The following is a 17725-nucleotide window of genomic DNA, read 5'->3' as shown; positions in this document are numbered from 1 at the left end:
ACTTGTGCAACCTAATAGGACTCCTAATTTAAGTCACATGTTTATTCTTTACAGAAATCATAACAAATCTTGTGTTCAATTATTAATCTTCTAAGGAAGTGGACAAAAAATGCACTCAAGAACCTTTTTGTTAAAAGACAGATTATCAATCACCTATTGTTACTGTCTGGCAGTAACAATCATGTATTGTTATTGTTTGATAGTAACAATCATCTACTGCTATTGTTTGGCAGTGGCAATCACCTATTATTATTGTTTAATAATAACAATCACCTATTGTTACTGTCAGACAATAACAATCACCTATTGTTACTGTCTGGCAGTGACATTCACCTGTTGCTATTGTCTGGCAATGACAATCTCCTATTGAACATTAACAATATGTTATTGTTAATCAAAAAGAAAATGAAACTTCTTAACAACCGTGTGTCAAATTCTTAATCAAGAAGATTAGCGCAACATCAAAGATGTACCAAAAGAACTAACATAAAATCAATGAATAAATGAAAATTTTGATAACCATCTATAAATATTAGAGTGCAGCAACCATCGCCCCCTGACACCATAACTTGATTGCCCCCCTAATAAGATGAATATGGACCAGAAAGATATTGTAGAATGATATTGATAATAAAATGTCAAATTATGCTAGTGTAACATGTAAATCAGGATCAAATAAGCATACAATACTTATATTATAACAAGACCAAAAATCATAAGCAATAAAAGAATAAAAAAGAGTAATTAGATCAGTTTTAGACTTTTAGTCATTCAGAACACATTAAAACAAGGTCAACAGAAAGCAAAGTAGGGATTTAAGTAAAAAATAATGATATCTAACCTCTAAATAGGAACATGAGAAGGAAGAGGAGAGAGAGATGAGCATGGAGGGGTGGGTCTCGCCGCCATCCATGGTCAGACGACGATGCATCAAGGAGAGAGAGAGGTGAAGAGGGAGAAGAGAAAGAATGGTGCTGAGTTTGAAATAAGAGAAATGAGAGAGTGAGTGGGAGTGGGAGAGAGACGGAGAAAGAAACAGAGAACGAAAAAAAGGACCGGTTTGGTATAACTGATTCTCCTTCAAACACAAAAAAATACCTGGGTCTTAAAAGTAGTGAGAGCCTAAAACTGGACTTTATAATTATTTACTTTATAAAAAAAGCTATTTAATTAAATTATCCAAAAAATAAGGTCAACACAAAAAAAATACGTGAATTTTAAAAGTAGTGAGAGCCTAAAATTGGACTTTATAAAAAAAGATTATTTAATTAAATTATCCAAAAAATAAGGTCAACTAGTCAAGGGGGATAGTACGGAGTATACGGAGTACGGACCAGCCAATTGATCTAAATAACTTCCCCTGTAAGTAGTAAGTGGAAAACTTTTCATTTGCTCCCCTAAAAAGAAAAAGTAAGAAACTTTCGGACCATTTGAATAAGTGGAAAACCTTCTTTTTTAAGGTTCTGTTTACCACTTGAATGGAATTTGTAAACAGAATAGAATTGGCTTTAGAGGCCAAAAATAAAAGAGAATGGAATTGGCTTCTTTGGTGAAAGCTACAAGTTCTTTTTTTTAAGGTTCTGTTTACAACTTGAATGGAATTGGCTTCTTTGGTGAAAGCTACAAGTTCTTTTTTTAAAGTTCTGTTTACAACTTGAATGGAATTGGCTTCTTTGGTGAAAGCTACAAGTTCTTAAATTGCATGTTTCTTACTTTTTCTGTAATGCATGGCAGTGCTCGTACACATTCTTTTGCATATTCCTTGACTTCTTGTATTTTCATAGTTCCTTTTCTTTCAATCCCATTTCTTTTATCTCCCTTCAAATGCGTTTTTGTGAAGCGGATTCACAATCTCATGCTTTCAAATGTGTTTCTGTGAAGTGGGTTCACAATCTCATGCTTTATATTGAGTGCAGATAAGAGAAGGTTAGCGTGGGAGACAGAGGTAGAGTGACTCAGTCTGATTGAGAGGAGATAATGGACCCTTTCACTGATATTGTGTTTTCTTGGTCCCTTGAAGACATTTTCAACCAAGATCTTTACAGGAACAAGGTATTTGCTTCCACTTTTATTAATAAAATCTACTCCTCGTGTCTTTGTTAATTAAAGGAAGTATTTTCTTATTTTCTTATCTAGCTGCTCTGTAGTCTGTGTGAAAATTTTTATGAGATTGTTATTGAAGCTTTTTTTTGGAATGCTTAGTTAGAAAGAACCACAAAAAGAAAAGTTTCTACAACCTTAATAAGCAATTCATACAGTAGAGGTTTTACTATGGAAGGAGGATTGCTTTTCAAAGTATCGCACTTTTCTTTGGTAGCCTTGACACAGTCAGGCAGAAGCCCATTTCAGTTTTCTAATTTGCCTTTATACCAAAATGGGCAAATGGTAAAATGGAAAGTGAGTATATATTGCTAATTGTATGAAATATGCATATATAATTTTCTATATATAAAGTCTACTAAACCTTTAGAATTCAATAAAAAAATTCATATTTTGACAAAATAATGTTGGATTACTAGCCTCCTCAATTCTATTATTATGAATCTTATGGTACCAATTACCAAGATGTTTACAAGTATAATATGGAACCCCGCTTGATCAGACATGCTTCTCAAGACATAATTTCTTGTGGTATTCTTTTTCTGTGTTTTAAGAGATGATTTACAACATATCTTGTATGAGACATGAGACATCCTCATGCCGTGGTTAGCACTTTATTGCTTCCAAGGACTGCGGATACAAGCTATTTGAGCTTTTATCTTCTCCTCATGAAATGTTATCCATAGCTTTATCAAACAAGTAGTACTGACTCTCTCTCTCTCTCTCTCTCTCTCTCCCTCTCCCTCAATACTTGTTTTGGATCTTTTTTTTTTTTTTTTTCTAGGTGGAAAAGATTCCTGAATCATTCCGGTCAATTCAGCATTATTTTGGGTCTTATGTATATCCTTTATTGGAAGAAACTCGAGCTAAAGTGCATTCAAGTATGGAAACTATTGACAGAGCACCTTTTGCTAAAGTAGTTGCTTTTAAAGAATCCGAGCCATGTGGAACAAAGCTATATGATATTCAGGTTGATGAGTGGCGAAACCGGTTCAGTGATCGTGGCAAGGAACCATACAAAACTTTGCCTAGGGATCTGTTTGTCTTAGCAGAGTCTAAACCTGAAACTGTTTCGGATTTACAAAGGGTAGGGAGGTCATGGGCTTTTGTATCAGTCACTAATGTCTCAGAAAATGAGGATGAGGATGATAGTTCTCCTATTCGTTTTAAAGTCAAGGCCTTAAAAGAGTTTGAAGTCAACAATAGCACTCAGACATCATTGTTTGTGGTTTTCTTGGTGAATTTAACCACTAATGGAAGAATATGGAAATCATTGCACATGTCCAGAAATCTGAAGATTTTCAAGGAAGTTCTATGTACTGATTATGTGGTAAGACCTTAAGGATCAATACTGTTGTTTTTGTTTAGAGTTAATATTACATTCACTAACATTGGAGCTATTCATGGTATGTGAACCATGCATAATGCAAGATATAATTTAATACTCACCAACATCATACAAAACACTCAGCGTATTAATTACTTTATTCATTTGTATTTTCGACACAATGTTTTGCCATTTAAAGTGTAAGAAGAAAAATGATATTTTATCTCAACTTTGGAACAATGTTCCTGCTTATTGTGTATATCTGTACAGCACCAGTTATGTACTCTCAATTCTTCTACTGAAGTAATCACATAGGACTGACTGAATCTTATGCTTGATAACAGGCTCAGAAAAACTCTGATCTCTGTATTGAAAAGAAAGATGACATCCTGGGCAAGAGGTTAGTTGAGAGCTTATCGTATGGATTGAATGAGTCCCAAACTGGGGCCGTTTTGGCCTGTCTTGAAATGCTACATTGTGATGCCAAGTCTGCTCTGGAACTTATATGGGGTCCACCTGGGACAGGAAAAACTAAAACCATCGTTACTCTGCTTTTTACCCTGTTAAGGATGAATTATAGGACTCTTATTTGTGCCCCAACAAATGTCGCAATAACTGTAGTTGCTTCTCAAGCTCTAAAGATGGTGACTGAAGCAGGTTCCAATGATTTGTTTTGCTCTCTGGGAGAAATTCTTCTATTTGGGAATAATGATCGACTCAAAGTTGGTCAAGACATTAAAGACATATATTTGGATTACCGTGTTGAAAGGCTCGCCGAATGCTTAGGGCCACGGGCTGGTTGGAGCAACTGCTTTGATTCCATGATAGGTTTTCTTGAACATTGCGTTTCTCAGTACCATATTTTCTTAACCAAAGAAAAAGAAGAGATTAATGTTCGTGAAATGAAAGCGAAAGAATGCAGAAGTGACACTGAAGTTAGCAAGGGGAAGTGCAAAACATTTCTTGAATTTTTCAGGGATGGATTTGTTTCTGCTGCATTACCGCTAAGATCTTGTATTTCTACCTTCTGTACCCATATAGCCAAAAATTACATTTCGGTACAGATTTTCCGAAGCATGGTTTCACTTATCCACTTAGTTGAGTCCTTTGAATTATTGTTGTTTCAAGGCAATGTTGTTTCTGAGTCACTGGAAGACCTTTTCTCTTTTTCTGAAGTTGAAGATATGTCTGAGTCATTTGTAGATAACTCATTTCTTCTGTGCATGAGGAGAAGAGAATGCCTTTCAGCTTTACGTACTCTAAAGGATTCTCTTAGGAAACTTACCCTTCCAAATTGTATGAACCAAGAATCACTAAGGGAATTCTGTTTTCAAAGAGCTTCCTTAATATTTTGCACTGCATCCAGTTCATATAAGCTTCATAGTGTGGAAATGGAGCCATTGAGCCTTGTGGTTATTGATGAAGCTGCACAGTTGAAAGAGTGTGAGTCAACAATACCCCTGCAACTTCCAGGTGTGAAGCATGCTGTTCTTGTTGGTGATGAACGCCAGTTGCCAGCTATGGTGAATAGCAATGTATGTTGATGCTACTTAGTCATATATGTGTGTGCATATATTTTTATCCTTTGCTTCTCTTATCCCAATTTTTATTCCACTTCCTATTCCTATGCAACTATTATCTACTTTATTTTTGTCTATAGGTTTCTCATGAAGCTGGTTTTGCAAGAAGCTTGTTTGAGAGGTTAAGTTCAATGGGTCACTCAAAACACCTCCTAAATATGCAATACCGAATGCATCCTTCAATAAGTTTCTTCCCCAATTCAAATTTCTATGATAACCTGATCCTGGATGCTCCAAATGTTAAAAGAAGAAGCCATGAGAAGCACTATCTTCCAGGGTCAATGTTTGGTCCTTATTCTTTTATAAATGTAGTTGGTGGAAGAGAGGAGAAGGATGAGGATGGACATAGTCGAAAGAATATGGTCGAGGTTGCCATTGTTTTAAAAATACTGCGGAATCTATACAAAGGTATGTCTAGCTGGAAAGTCATATTCATGTTCTCATGTCAATATTTTCAATGTTCTTCATCTTTTAATGTTCTCATCTCAATATTTTCAATGTCTAGCTGGAGAGGATATTTCTCATCTCAATATTACTTTTATGTTTTCATTTGAAGTTTTACGCTACCTAGTAGTAAAAAACATATATTCCTTAGTGACAATTTTTCATCATGAAAAAGTAGCCTAGTTGTCAGTGGTTGTATTTGAAATTTTAGATTTCCTTGATAAAAATAAATATGATTCCCTCGAGATTTTGTTCCATTGTAGAATAGTAGCGTCGTAGTCATTTACTTATGAGTTTATGGTTAAAAAAATATCATTGTTCGGCAAGTGAAACATAAATGGGTGATATACACAGAAAATCACATGTTAGATCATGAATTATCTAGCTCATATCAATCTATAGGAGAAAGTTAAAGATTTTCTAAGATTTATTGAACTGTAAGAAATGTTAAAATCTATTTTAATGTCCTCTTCATTATAAATTTGGGTAGACTGGACATTTAGGAGCTCAAAGACATTTTTATCATAATTGTGTTGGTTTTTGGATAACACAACTGAACATTGAAGAATTGTTATTTGTGCCTGATCCCATTTATATGGGTTTTAAAAAGAAAAAAAAAAAAAATCTTTAAGTAGAAAAATTGATTGAGCACTTCTCATGTAAATTCCCATGCCTTCACATTTGAGTCTTTGACCCATTAAGCCTGTCTTTAGTAGAGGTTATATCTCAAACCAGCATATAAATGTCAATTACAGGTTGCGAAATTCTTTTGCCTGTGTTTTCTTCTTTTCTAATACTCTTTTGGCTTTCTCTTTATTTGCAGAATGGGTTGATTCAAAACAAAAACTTAGTATTGGTGTAGTATCTCCCTATGCTGCTCAAGTTGTCGCAATTCAGGACAAACTTGGACATAAGTATGATAAACTTGATGGCTTTGTAGTGAAGGTGATGACAGTTGATGGGTCCCAGGGTGGGGAAGAGGACATAATTATCATGTCCACTGTACGGTCCCATGGTCACCAATCACTTGATTTTATATCAAAACCACAGAGAGTTAATGTCTCTCTTACAAGGGCTAGGTATGGTTTTATGTAATCTTGTATGCTTTTCCATCCATATTAATTAGTTTGGTGATAATAACTACTGGTCCTCTGATGACTGCAGGCACTGTCTGTGGATTTTGGGGAATGAAAGAACTCTATCTGATAGTGAATCTGTTTGGGAGCCCTTGGTCCGTAATGCCAAACGTCGTCAATGCTTCTTTAATGCCGATGAAGACAAGGATTTGGCCAAGACCATCATAGAGGTAAAGAAGGAGTTTGACCAGTTTGATGATTTGCTTAACGCTGACAGCATACTTTTCAAAAGTGCTAGATGGAAGGTAAATCTCTTGGTATTTCCTTATTTTTTTCTTTTCTTTCTTTGTTCCCCCCTTTCATTTCCAAAAAATTCCTACAACTTGTCAATAGGTGTTCTGAAAATGGATTATCTGGTTTATACATACTTAAATTTGTTTTTGTTTTTTAAAATTTTTCTCTTCCCCAAATCCATTATCTTTAGGTACTTTTCAGTGATAACTTTCTAAAGTCATTCAGAAAACTGAAGTTAAACCGTTTGAAGAAGTCGGTACTACATCTTCTACTGAAGCTTTCTAGTGGCTGGAGACCTAAGAAGCGAAATGTAGAGACAATATGTGGATGCTCTTCACTGATCTTGAAGCAATTTAAGGTTGAAGGTCAATATCTTATTTGCGCAACTGACATTGTAAAAGATTTGAGATCGATACCGGAAATATACATTCAAGTATTAAAGATCTGGGATATACTGCCTCTCGAGGGTATCCCAAAATTGGTAAATCGCCTGGACGGTATTTTGAAAAGATATACAGATGATTTTATCAATCGCTGCAAGGAGAAATGTCTCGAGGGGTATGTTGTTTTGCATCCTAGTTTTTTTCCAAATACGCCTGAATTTATATAAAGTACAAATGCTTTTTCATTTTTGAATATCTAACTAGTTATTGATTTTCTTTGTCATTTGTGACCAGTGATTTGGAAGTTCCAACAAGCTGGCCACTGTCTTTGGATATTGTCCGGTTTAAGGATTTTAGCACCACTGAGACGCAGAGTGATTTAGTTGCTGACATTTCTGATGGCAGAAGTTATTTTGAGAATTCAAAGGTCAGCGAGAGTTTGTTGCTGATGAAATTTTACTCCTTATCATCTGGTGTTGTGAACCACTTGCTGTCTGACCGTGAGGGTAGAGAATTGGATATTCCATTTGATGTTAATGACGAAGAAATGGAAATTATCCTTTATCATAGAAGTTCCTTTATTGTTGGACGGTCAGGAACTGGGAAGACCACTGTTTTAACCATGAAATTGGTTCAGAAAGAACAATGGTACCAATTGGCGGTCCAAGGATGCTATAGTACTCAAAATAGCAAGGTTGATCAGAGTCCTGCAGCTAATAACGAGAGAATTCTACACCAGCTTTTTGTGACAGTGAGCCCTAAACTATGTTCTGCCATCAAGCAACATGTTCTACACTTGAAAAGGTGCGCGGGTTATTCAACAAAATGATAGTTATTGTTCTTTATTATCTTTACAAGTGATTATAAAGTATTATATTATGAATCATAAGAAAACATTATTCTTGGAGCATAACATGCAAAATTGATGGCTCTTGGCTTATAAGCCACAACGAGCAATATGGGATTAAGATTCTGGTTTGGATGCACCATATTTCTTTTTTTAGTTCATTTAAATTGTTCTGTAATTATCAACTTCACATCAGCCACCAGAAGCAGCATAATTTTAACATACTAACTTTTTTGCCTTTTAATTTGTCCACAGCTTTGCAAGCAGTGAAAGTAATTCAACTGAAAAATGTTTGATTGGTATGGATGATTTTGATGAGGAGGAAGCCCAATTTAAGGATATCCAAGATTCATTTCATGATATTCCTCCCAATTCTTACCCTCTTGTTATAACATTCCACAAGTTCTTGATGATGCTTGATGGAACATTGGGTAGCTCATACTTTGAGAGATTCCTTGATGTAAAAAAACTTGCTCCTGGTAAATTGCGAAGTTCAAGATCAGTTGCGTTGCAGACATTTATAAGGACGAAGGAGGTCAATTATGAGAGATTTAGTTCATCTTACTGGCCCCATTTTAATATCAAGTTATCAAAGAAGCTTGATGCTTCAAGAGTCTTTACAGAGATTATATCGCATATAAAAGGTGGCCTGGGAGCCATAGAAGCTGGTGATGGTAAACTCAGTCGGGAGGATTATGTTCAACTGTCGGAGGGCCGGGTTTCCAATTTAAGCAAGCAAAATAGAGAAGTAGTATATGATATATTTCAGGTTTATGAGAAAATGAAGATGGAAAATGGTGAATTTGATCTGGCTGATTTTGTAATTGATCTTCACCGTCGACTCAGGCATGAAAAATATGAGGGTGATCAGATGCATTTTGTTTATATTGATGAGGTTCAAGATCTTACGATGAGTCAAATTGCTTTGTTTAAACATATGTGTAGCAATGTTGAAGAAGGTTTTGTTTTTTCTGGTGATACTGCACAAACAATTGCAAGGGGTATTGATTTTAGGTTCCAAGATATAAGAAATCTGTTCTACAAGAAATTTATATCGGAATCAAGAAGCAATAAGCATGAGGAGAGGAAAGAAAAGGGAAAAATCTCAGAAATATTCCATTTGACTCAAAACTTTCGTACCCATGCTGGTATATTGAAGTTATCACAGAGCATTGTGGAACTGCTCTATCGTTTTTTCCCCCTATCTATTGATGTTTTAAAACCGGAAACCAGTTTTATATATGGGGAAGCTCCGGTAGTGCTTGAATCTGGAGAAAATGAGAATACCATCATAAAAATTTTTGGAAATACTGGAACTGACGGTGGAAATATAGTTGGCTTTGGAGCAGAGCAGGTGATTTTGGTGCGAGATGATAATGCTCGAAAAGAAGTTCTCAAATGTGTTGGGAAGCGTGCTCTTGTCCTTACCATAGTGGAGTGCAAGGGCCTTGAGTTTCAGGTGATTACAATAATTTTCTTATTTATATTTTTAATCGTAGAAAAGCTATGACCATTGATGATTTTAATTTAAGCTCTTATGAGTACCAGATTGTACTTTTTTCTTGTTTTTTTTTTTTTTCTTTTGCTTGCAAAATATTTTCTGGCTACGTTTTTTCAGGAAAGTTTACTGGCTTCACATCTGAAAATGATTAGTTTCTTGCTGCAATATTTATTAAAATTATGATATATTCAGTCCATTGGATCTTGATAACATTTATATATATGACCATTCTGAAGGATGTACTCTTGTACAACTTTTTTGGCTCATCACCTTCGAAAAATCCATGGAGGGTGATATACGATTACATGAAGGAACAAGATTTACTTGACTCAACATTACCTCAGCGGTTTCCAAGTTTCAATGAAGCCAAGCACAACATTTTATGCTCTGAACTGAAGCAACTATATGTAGCTGTTACTCGTACAAGACAGAGATTGTGGATTTGTGAGAATGTAGAAGAGCTCTCCAAGCCTGTGTTCGACTATTGGAAGAAGAAATGTGTTGTGCAAGTTAGGAAACTTGATGATTCATTTGCACAGGCAATACAAGTTGCAAGCAGTCCAGAGAAGTGGAAGTCACAGGGGATTAAGGTTTGCTTAATTTTTCTATGTAACTTTAAAAGCATTGTTCTTGGCCAAAAAAAAAAAAAAAAAACTTTAAAAGCATTGTTGTTGTAGTAGCAGCTAATTTATACTATTTATTATTATTGTCACTATTATTATTTTGATCATTACCATCATCAATGCCAGTATAAGCATCATAATCATTTGTGTTGTAACACCATTATGTTGTATAATATTAATCTAACTCATTCTATTTGTTTATTGCAGCTATATTGTGAACATAATTATGAAATGGCCACAATGTGCTTTGAAAGAGCTGGTGATACTTATTGGGAAAGAAGATCCAAAGCTGCTGGCCTTAAAGCTATCGCTGACTCTATGCGAATGTCAAATCCTGAAGTAGCTAATTCCATTCTTAGGGAAGCTGCTGAAATATTTGATGCTATAGGCAAGGCAGATTCTGCTGCTAGATGTTTTTCTGATTTGGGGGAGTATGAAAGAGCAGGTATGACTATTTAACAACAGCTGTCCTTTGCCTGCCAGCCATTTATATGACAGTGAAATGGCAATAGCATTCCGTTGATAACGTTCAGTTTATTATTTGTTGGACTTGAACCTTCATATTTATTGCCTGTCTCAAGTACAAAGTTTTATTTCTTTGTATAATTTGAAATATTGAATCTTTGCCTGTAATGCTGTGTACCACTTAATTTTTGAAACCTTTATCTTATATTGGTGCAGCTAGGATTTATTTGGAAAAATTTGGTGAGTCCGAACTGGAAAGAGCTGGAGAATGCTTTTATCTAGCAGGATGCTATGAAGATGCTGCAGATGTATATGCTAAGGGCAATTTTTTCTCCGAGTGTCTGACTGTTTGTGCCAAAGGAAAAATATTTGAAGTGGGTTTGCAATACATTAATTATTGGAAACATCATGCAATAGAGAACTATGCTGTGGCTAGAAGAGGAAAAGGAATAGATAAAATTGAACAGGAATTTCTAGAGGGCTGTGCGTTGCACTATTATGAGTTGAAGGATAACAGATCCATGATGAAATTTGTTAAAGCTTTTGATTCTATAAATTTGATGCGGAACTTTTTGAAGAAATATTGTAGCCTTGATGAACTTCTTTTGTTGGAAGAAGAATTTGGAAACTATCTTGAAGCTGCAGACATCGCAAAGCTAAAAGGAGAGAGTCTGCTCGTAGCTGATTTCCTTGAAAAGGCAGGCAAGTCCAGAGAAGCATCATTACATATTCTGTTCTATGTGCTTGCTAACTCTCTTTGGTCATATGGCAGCAAGGGCTGGCCCATAAAGAATTTTTCACAAATGGAGGAGCTTTTATCAAAAGCCAAGTCATTTTCTAAGAATGAGACAGAAAAATTTTATGAGTTTGTTTGCACTCAGGTTGACATTTTATTAAGTGGGCAGAGTAACTTGGCTGTGATAAAAAATCATATGAATGCTTGTCAGAAACATAAGAGCAATGGAGGTGAATTGTTATGTGCTCGTAAAATATTGGATGCTCATCTTTCTTCAAACGCGAATAAGTATTTGTGGGAAGAAGAATTGATTGCTGATCTGATAAAGTGCTCAGAAGACAGAATATCGAAAAACCAGGTTTCTATAGATTCACTCGTTTGCTTTTGGAATATGTGGAAGGATAAAATTGTTCACATAATTGAATATCTAGGATGCCTTGAAACGCATGATGTTAGTGAACACAAAAGTTATGGAGACTTTTGTTTTGATTACTTAGGAGTGTGGAGGCTATATCATAATCTGAGTCCAGTCTATGTTTTACTCATCTCCGGAGCTGATTGGGTTCGAGGTCTGGACAAAAGATATTTCCGGAATCATGGGAAGTTGGTCTCTATTGATTTTCACCAGCTTGTTTCGGCCGCTCAGAATTATTGGAGTTCAGAACTGCTCTCTGTTGGTGTGAAGGTTTTAGACAAGCTTGAAGTGCTTTACAAGTTTGCAATCAAGAATTCAGATCCAATCTTCTGCCAAAGCAGGTCTTTGACCCAGATATATGAGGTTGCGATATATCTTTTGCAGTCCAAATGTTTGAAGCGAAGGTATCAAGATGCCGAGACACTGCAGAGATTTGTAACTTTTTCCACTGAGAGTTTTGTTGCTTGCATTTTTCCTTTAGATTGGAGGAAATCATTGAGGCATAATATAATATCTCTTAGAAGAACCAATGCTTCAAAGAGTGTGATGAAACAAGTAATAGTTGAATATACCAGCTCGAAGAACAAGCTGTCTTATGGGCAAATTGGAAGGCTTGTAATGGTTATTCTCGGGTCTGGTAAGCTGAATGGTGATGGACTGTATGAAAATCTTGTGAAAAAGCTGGACTGCAGCCCACCATGGAAGGAGTTTGTTGAGATTCTCTATGGGAATGTTGGACCTGTTAATACCCGTCAAGAACTGAGAGAGGTGTCTGTTATGCGGAAGTTCCATATAGCTCTAATTGAAACTTATACTGCAAACTGGAGGGTTTATGACTACATATCACCTGGTTGCTTCTTGTATCTTGTAGAGCGCCTTTTGTTTTCTGAAAGTTGCTTTCAAGGTTATGTTATCACTACGAGTTCTTGTTTTATTGAATGGCTTATGTACCAGGAGGAAGATACCAACTTAAGTTCCATAGTGGTTGATGTTCGACCATCTTCTGCAGGCATCCTTAATTTTGTGCGTGATGTGGTTCAGAAGTGCCTTTATGATAAGGGGGATATGATTGAATGGATTAAAATGTCCAGTGCAGATTGGAAAAACTATTATTCACTACTCATACTGAGACTGGTCGTTGTGTTATGCTTGCTTTATGTGAATTATGGGATGTGTTTAGATGTACTCTTTGATTTGCTGGGGATGAGCTCTATCACTGAACAATTGCCATGGGAATTTTGTGACACACTTAAAAGGAGGAGTCACAATTCTCTTAGTATTAATGTGAATGTGCTAGCTTCAGCTCTTAAGAAGATTGGTAATACTATGGTAATTGCGAGTTTTGGGTTTGATTGTTCAAGGTTCTTATGTTCTGATGCCATTTTTGTCAACATGAAGGTCAACCAGTGCAAGGATGACATATTAAGAAAATTGATTTCTAAACCACCCGTCATTCAAGCTTCACAATGTCAAATTGGATCTGATGTAGTGAAAGGTAACAATACGTGCACTGGTTTGCATTCTGCAAACAATTTTGACGAGGGGAAGAGTTCTGAGGTTCTGCCTTCAAACTCCAGTTTGGTGGAATCGTTAGAGATTGATGTTGCTTCTGATAAGCAGTGTAATGCTGAAGCCAGTCACAGTAAAGGTGTAGAAGATTGCATATCCAATCCGAAGTGTCCTCAAGCTGATGCTGTTTCTGGAACCCAATGTGGCAGTAAAGAATTACCCAAGTGTCCGCAACCTGATGCTGTCCGCAACCTGATGCGTGCTGCTGCTGTTTCTTTAATATTTTCTAATGTGATTGAGTTAATACTAAAGATTTACCACACTTCTTGATTCTTATACCAAGAATCATATATGCTACTCTTAAATCTTTCATGTTAAAGTTTGAAGAGAGTAGAACCTTTGTATAATTTACAACAAATACCCCCCTTATATATCAGTGAATAACTTATGTCTTTTCATGTTTTCGGGCGATGTCTAGGCATGCGATATCTAATGTACCTACTTAAGATATCAGTTTTATACTGATATCTATAATGAGGTTAGACATCTTTTTTGTTTAAATTCTGATGTCCAATGGGTCCTTTAGATATCAGTTCTCCAATTTTCTGGTGAATTAAGATTCTGAAACTGATATTAAAGATAGAAAACACATCGTTAATTACTATGAAAATGATCTAAATTATGATTTAGACATCAGTTTTCTTATATTTATCGATATGGTAAACTCATTAAATGTATTTTTTTATGCTTTCTACATCGTATTTTATGTGATTTTTGATATGTAAATTATCTTAGATATCATTTTATGCTCCCAGAACTGATCTACTTGCTATGTTACATATCGGATTTTTTCTATAAATAGATATTTGAATGTATTTAAAACATATGTATTTGATCTATAACTGATATAAAAGACATTGTTGGACATAGGTTTTTTATATTTATTGATATTGTAATGTTACTTTGATATTGGTTGTTTTTGGTAAACTGATGTGCATGCTATTTTATATTTCTGTTTTTTAACATAAACTGGTATGAAATTTATACTATAATATAACTGTTGTTATCCAATTTGTACTACAATCCTGATATAAAAGATATAAATTGACATCCAAGCCTGAAATTAGTGCAATCTCAATCTATTCCATTACCATTAATTCCAACATCCAATACAAGTCTTTCAAGACCTTCCGAAAAAGAACTCATATGTACAAATAAAGAACTCACATAGAAGGCTCTATCTTCTATACAACTTTTTATAACTAAAAGAAAACATAGAACATGTCAGACCTTTATCAGATCCAGCTGCTTCTAAACAAGTTCCTGGTCATCTGGGGTTGTAAAGCTTCCAGACCATGTAAAGACAGTTGAAACACTATGTAATATGTAAGAGTAGGAGGAATTCAAAGATGATGTAACCTGATGGAAAGGATTAAGGAAAAAACAGTGAAATCAGAAAGGGGTGAATGTTAACAAGTATAATATTGCCATATACAGGACAAGTATATGTGTGTGGGCGCAGACACAAAACAACACAATAGTCTACAAGTATAACATTGCAAAAAAAAAAGGTAGCTTACTGCTTCGACTTGTATTGCTTGCATATTATCAGGCCCCGTTCCTTGGACACGAAATAATGCAACACCATCTTCTTGATATGTCTCATCTGCAACTTCTTTCTCCGCAACATAATTTTTGTATCCATCACTTGGACCACCCTGATAGATTTCATATAGTCTATTTTTTGGTCATTTGAAAACATGCAATTATGTATAAATGTTAAATAAAGAAAGTTTGTTTCTTAATTTTTTTTTTCCAATTTTTTTATGCTATCTTAGAATCCACAAACCTTCAGAACAATTATGCTTTGGAAGATTGAATAGAACTGAATTGGTTCATTTCCTTCTTAGATACAAGCCTAGAAATTTAAAAGGAAAAATTATATCATCAGTAAGTAACAAAGTAATAAGGACAATTAATTACATCAGGGTAACTATAGCATTTACAGTTGAAGGAAAACTACCTGGGCAGGCAGAAACTTCAATGACTCAACCATCTTGCTTGCTAGTGAAATAGCTGACGCTCTTTCTTCCTATTTTAAGTAGTAATCATAGTTAGAAAGCCTTCCATCAGCTGTGCAATCTAGATGCATTTATATGAGCTCTATGCATGAAGAAACGTACAACTCTCTTATCTCTTGTAAATATGTCACATTTAGCATGGAAAAATGAGGGAGGAAAAAGACTTCAGTAACTTGCTAAAAGTTATTTTAGTTGAGTTGATGTCGTATAAGCACAATGTGCATCAAGGCAATAATTTGAAACAGTTTACAGTCACATTTTAAGTACATGACCCAACACCAATCACATTTCCAGCGAATGCTAAAGATTTAAAAGTAATCTGATTTCATGCATAGAGAGGGGGAGGGGACAAGGGAAAAAAGAGAGAGAGAGAGAGAGAGAGAGAGAGAGAGAGAGAGAGAGAGAGAGAGAGAGAGAGAGATCTTCAGCCATCTGTGGTAGGTTTCAGGACCAATAATACATTACAAAAAATGCTAACCTCTACTTGAGCAGCAGACTCTTTTTTCTTTTTAGGAGCATTTTCATCATCTGCTACAGTCCTTTCACCAAGTAATTCATGAAATTTTGCATAAATGGATTGTTGTCACCTAAAAATGCATGGCAGACACAATGCAGTAAGCAAATTATTTAGCAATTACTTGATAAAAAAAGAAAGAGTTCAAAGGTTTGACCAAAGAAAAAAGAAAAAGAAACATGTTCAAAGGTAGTAAAATAAGATCACCTTGACAATTTTTGGATCAGCCCATGGATGCCTCTTCCTAGAGACAAAGTGTGAAAATAGATCACCCACTAGAGACAAAACAATAGAAGAAGAATATATACTAACAAATGTTGTACTGTAGATACTATTGGTCCATATGGATGGAGGTGTTGGAATTAATGCACTTTAGTGACTTTTTGAAACATTTATATTTATGGCAGCAGTCAATTAAGCTGGTGCAGACAAAGCATGGCTCATCTTTAGAGTTCCTAGGCAAAGTCTTTTCAGCTTTCTAGGAAAGAAATCTCTAGAGCTATATGCTTTTATATTTGTATTAGCTGTAATGATCAGTAAGCCAATTTAATCAAACACTCAAGAGCTCTGCTGTAGCAACTCAAACCTTTGTGTTCTCTGCATAATTTTTCTGCAGTAATCTCTTGTTTTGTTTCTTAGTTTCATTCCTCATCCAACAAATTGGTATCAGAGCAGGTTCTTTCAATCATACTGGGCGGATAACAAACTGCATCAGAGGAGATGTCTTCAAAGGAAGGTGGATCAGTTTCATACTCTTTTCTTCCCATCTTTGGAGGAGAAAACTATGATTTTTGGAGAGTAAAAATGAGGACTTTGCTTCGGTCAGAAGGACTTTGGAGTATTGTTGACAAAGGCTTTAATGAACCAGCAAATGAAGCCGAACTTACACAGCAACAAAGAGAAAGGTATGAAGCAGATATGATGACTGATGCTAAAGCTCTCTCAAAAATACAGAACGGAGTCACCTCAAACATTTTTCCAAGAATTACAACAGCTCAGACAGCAAAGGAAGCTTGGGAGATCTTAGAACTAGAGTTTCAGGGAGATGCCAAGTCAAGAACTATAAGGCTTCAAACTTTGCGCAGAGAATTCGAAAATCTCAAGATGAGTGAATCTGAATGCATCAAAGATTACTCATCAAGAGTAAATGAAGTTGTCAATCAAATAAAAACACTTGGAGAAGCAGTCTCAGACCAGAAGGTAGTTGAGAAAATACTGATCAGCTTGCCTGAAAAGTATGACCCCATTGTTGCTGCAATAGAAGAATCCAAGGACATCACCACTTTATCAGTTGAACAACTGATGGGTTCTCTAAAGTCTCATGAGCAGAGAAGACTGAGACGAAATGATCAAGCTGTTGAAAGTCTTTCCAAACCAAGCTCACTTTTAAGCCACAGAAGTTCTACAAGAAAGGAAATCCAAAAGGTAACCAACGGTTTGGAGATCAAAGAAGATGGAAGAAGGGAGACTCCAGCAAAAAAGAAGAAACTAAAAATGACAGAGGTATGACTTCTGATGACAATAAACCTCCTTGCAAAATTTGCAATAAACCAAATCACTCTACTGCTAGCTGTTGGCATCGTGGAAAACCCAAATGCAATTATTGTAAGAAATTTGGGCATGTTGAAAAAGATTGCAGATTCAAGGCCACTAACCAAGCAAATTTTTCTGAAAGTAAAGATGATGATGATGAAGATGAGAACCTATTCTATGCTTGTCAATCAGCTCTCGAAGAAAAAGAAAGCATTTGGTACCTTGACAGTGGCTGCAGCAATCACATGTCAGGAAATGAAAAAATATTTCTTGATGTGGATACTGCAATTACTCCTA

At 35.5% G+C, this 17725-nt stretch overlaps 1 protein-coding gene across 1 annotated transcript; it reads left to right on the top strand.

Annotated features, from left to right (window-relative positions):
* The first annotated feature begins 1801 nt into the window (after nt 1-1801).
* Nucleotides 1802-11661, top strand: LOC147291934 (uncharacterized). The gene is given in 13 exon segments (XM_086236908.1): nt 1802-2052; nt 2885-3430; nt 3772-4962; nt 5088-5415; nt 6275-6530; nt 6616-6832; nt 7012-7379; nt 7499-8008; nt 8307-9510; nt 9789-10142; nt 10383-10620; nt 10857-11479; nt 11481-11661. Coding segments are annotated over 13 exon segments (5967 nt in total). The 5' UTR covers nt 1802-1977; the 3' UTR covers nt 11538-11661.
* The last annotated feature ends 6064 nt before the right edge of the window (nt 11662-17725 follow it).

This window comes from Dryas octopetala, chromosome 3 (assembly GCF_963921425.1).
Source record: "Dryas octopetala chromosome 3, drDryOcto1.1, whole genome shotgun sequence".
Classification (NCBI taxonomy): domain Eukaryota; kingdom Viridiplantae; phylum Streptophyta; class Magnoliopsida; order Rosales; family Rosaceae; genus Dryas; species Dryas octopetala.
This window is presented reverse-complemented; position numbering and strand designations above follow the sequence as displayed.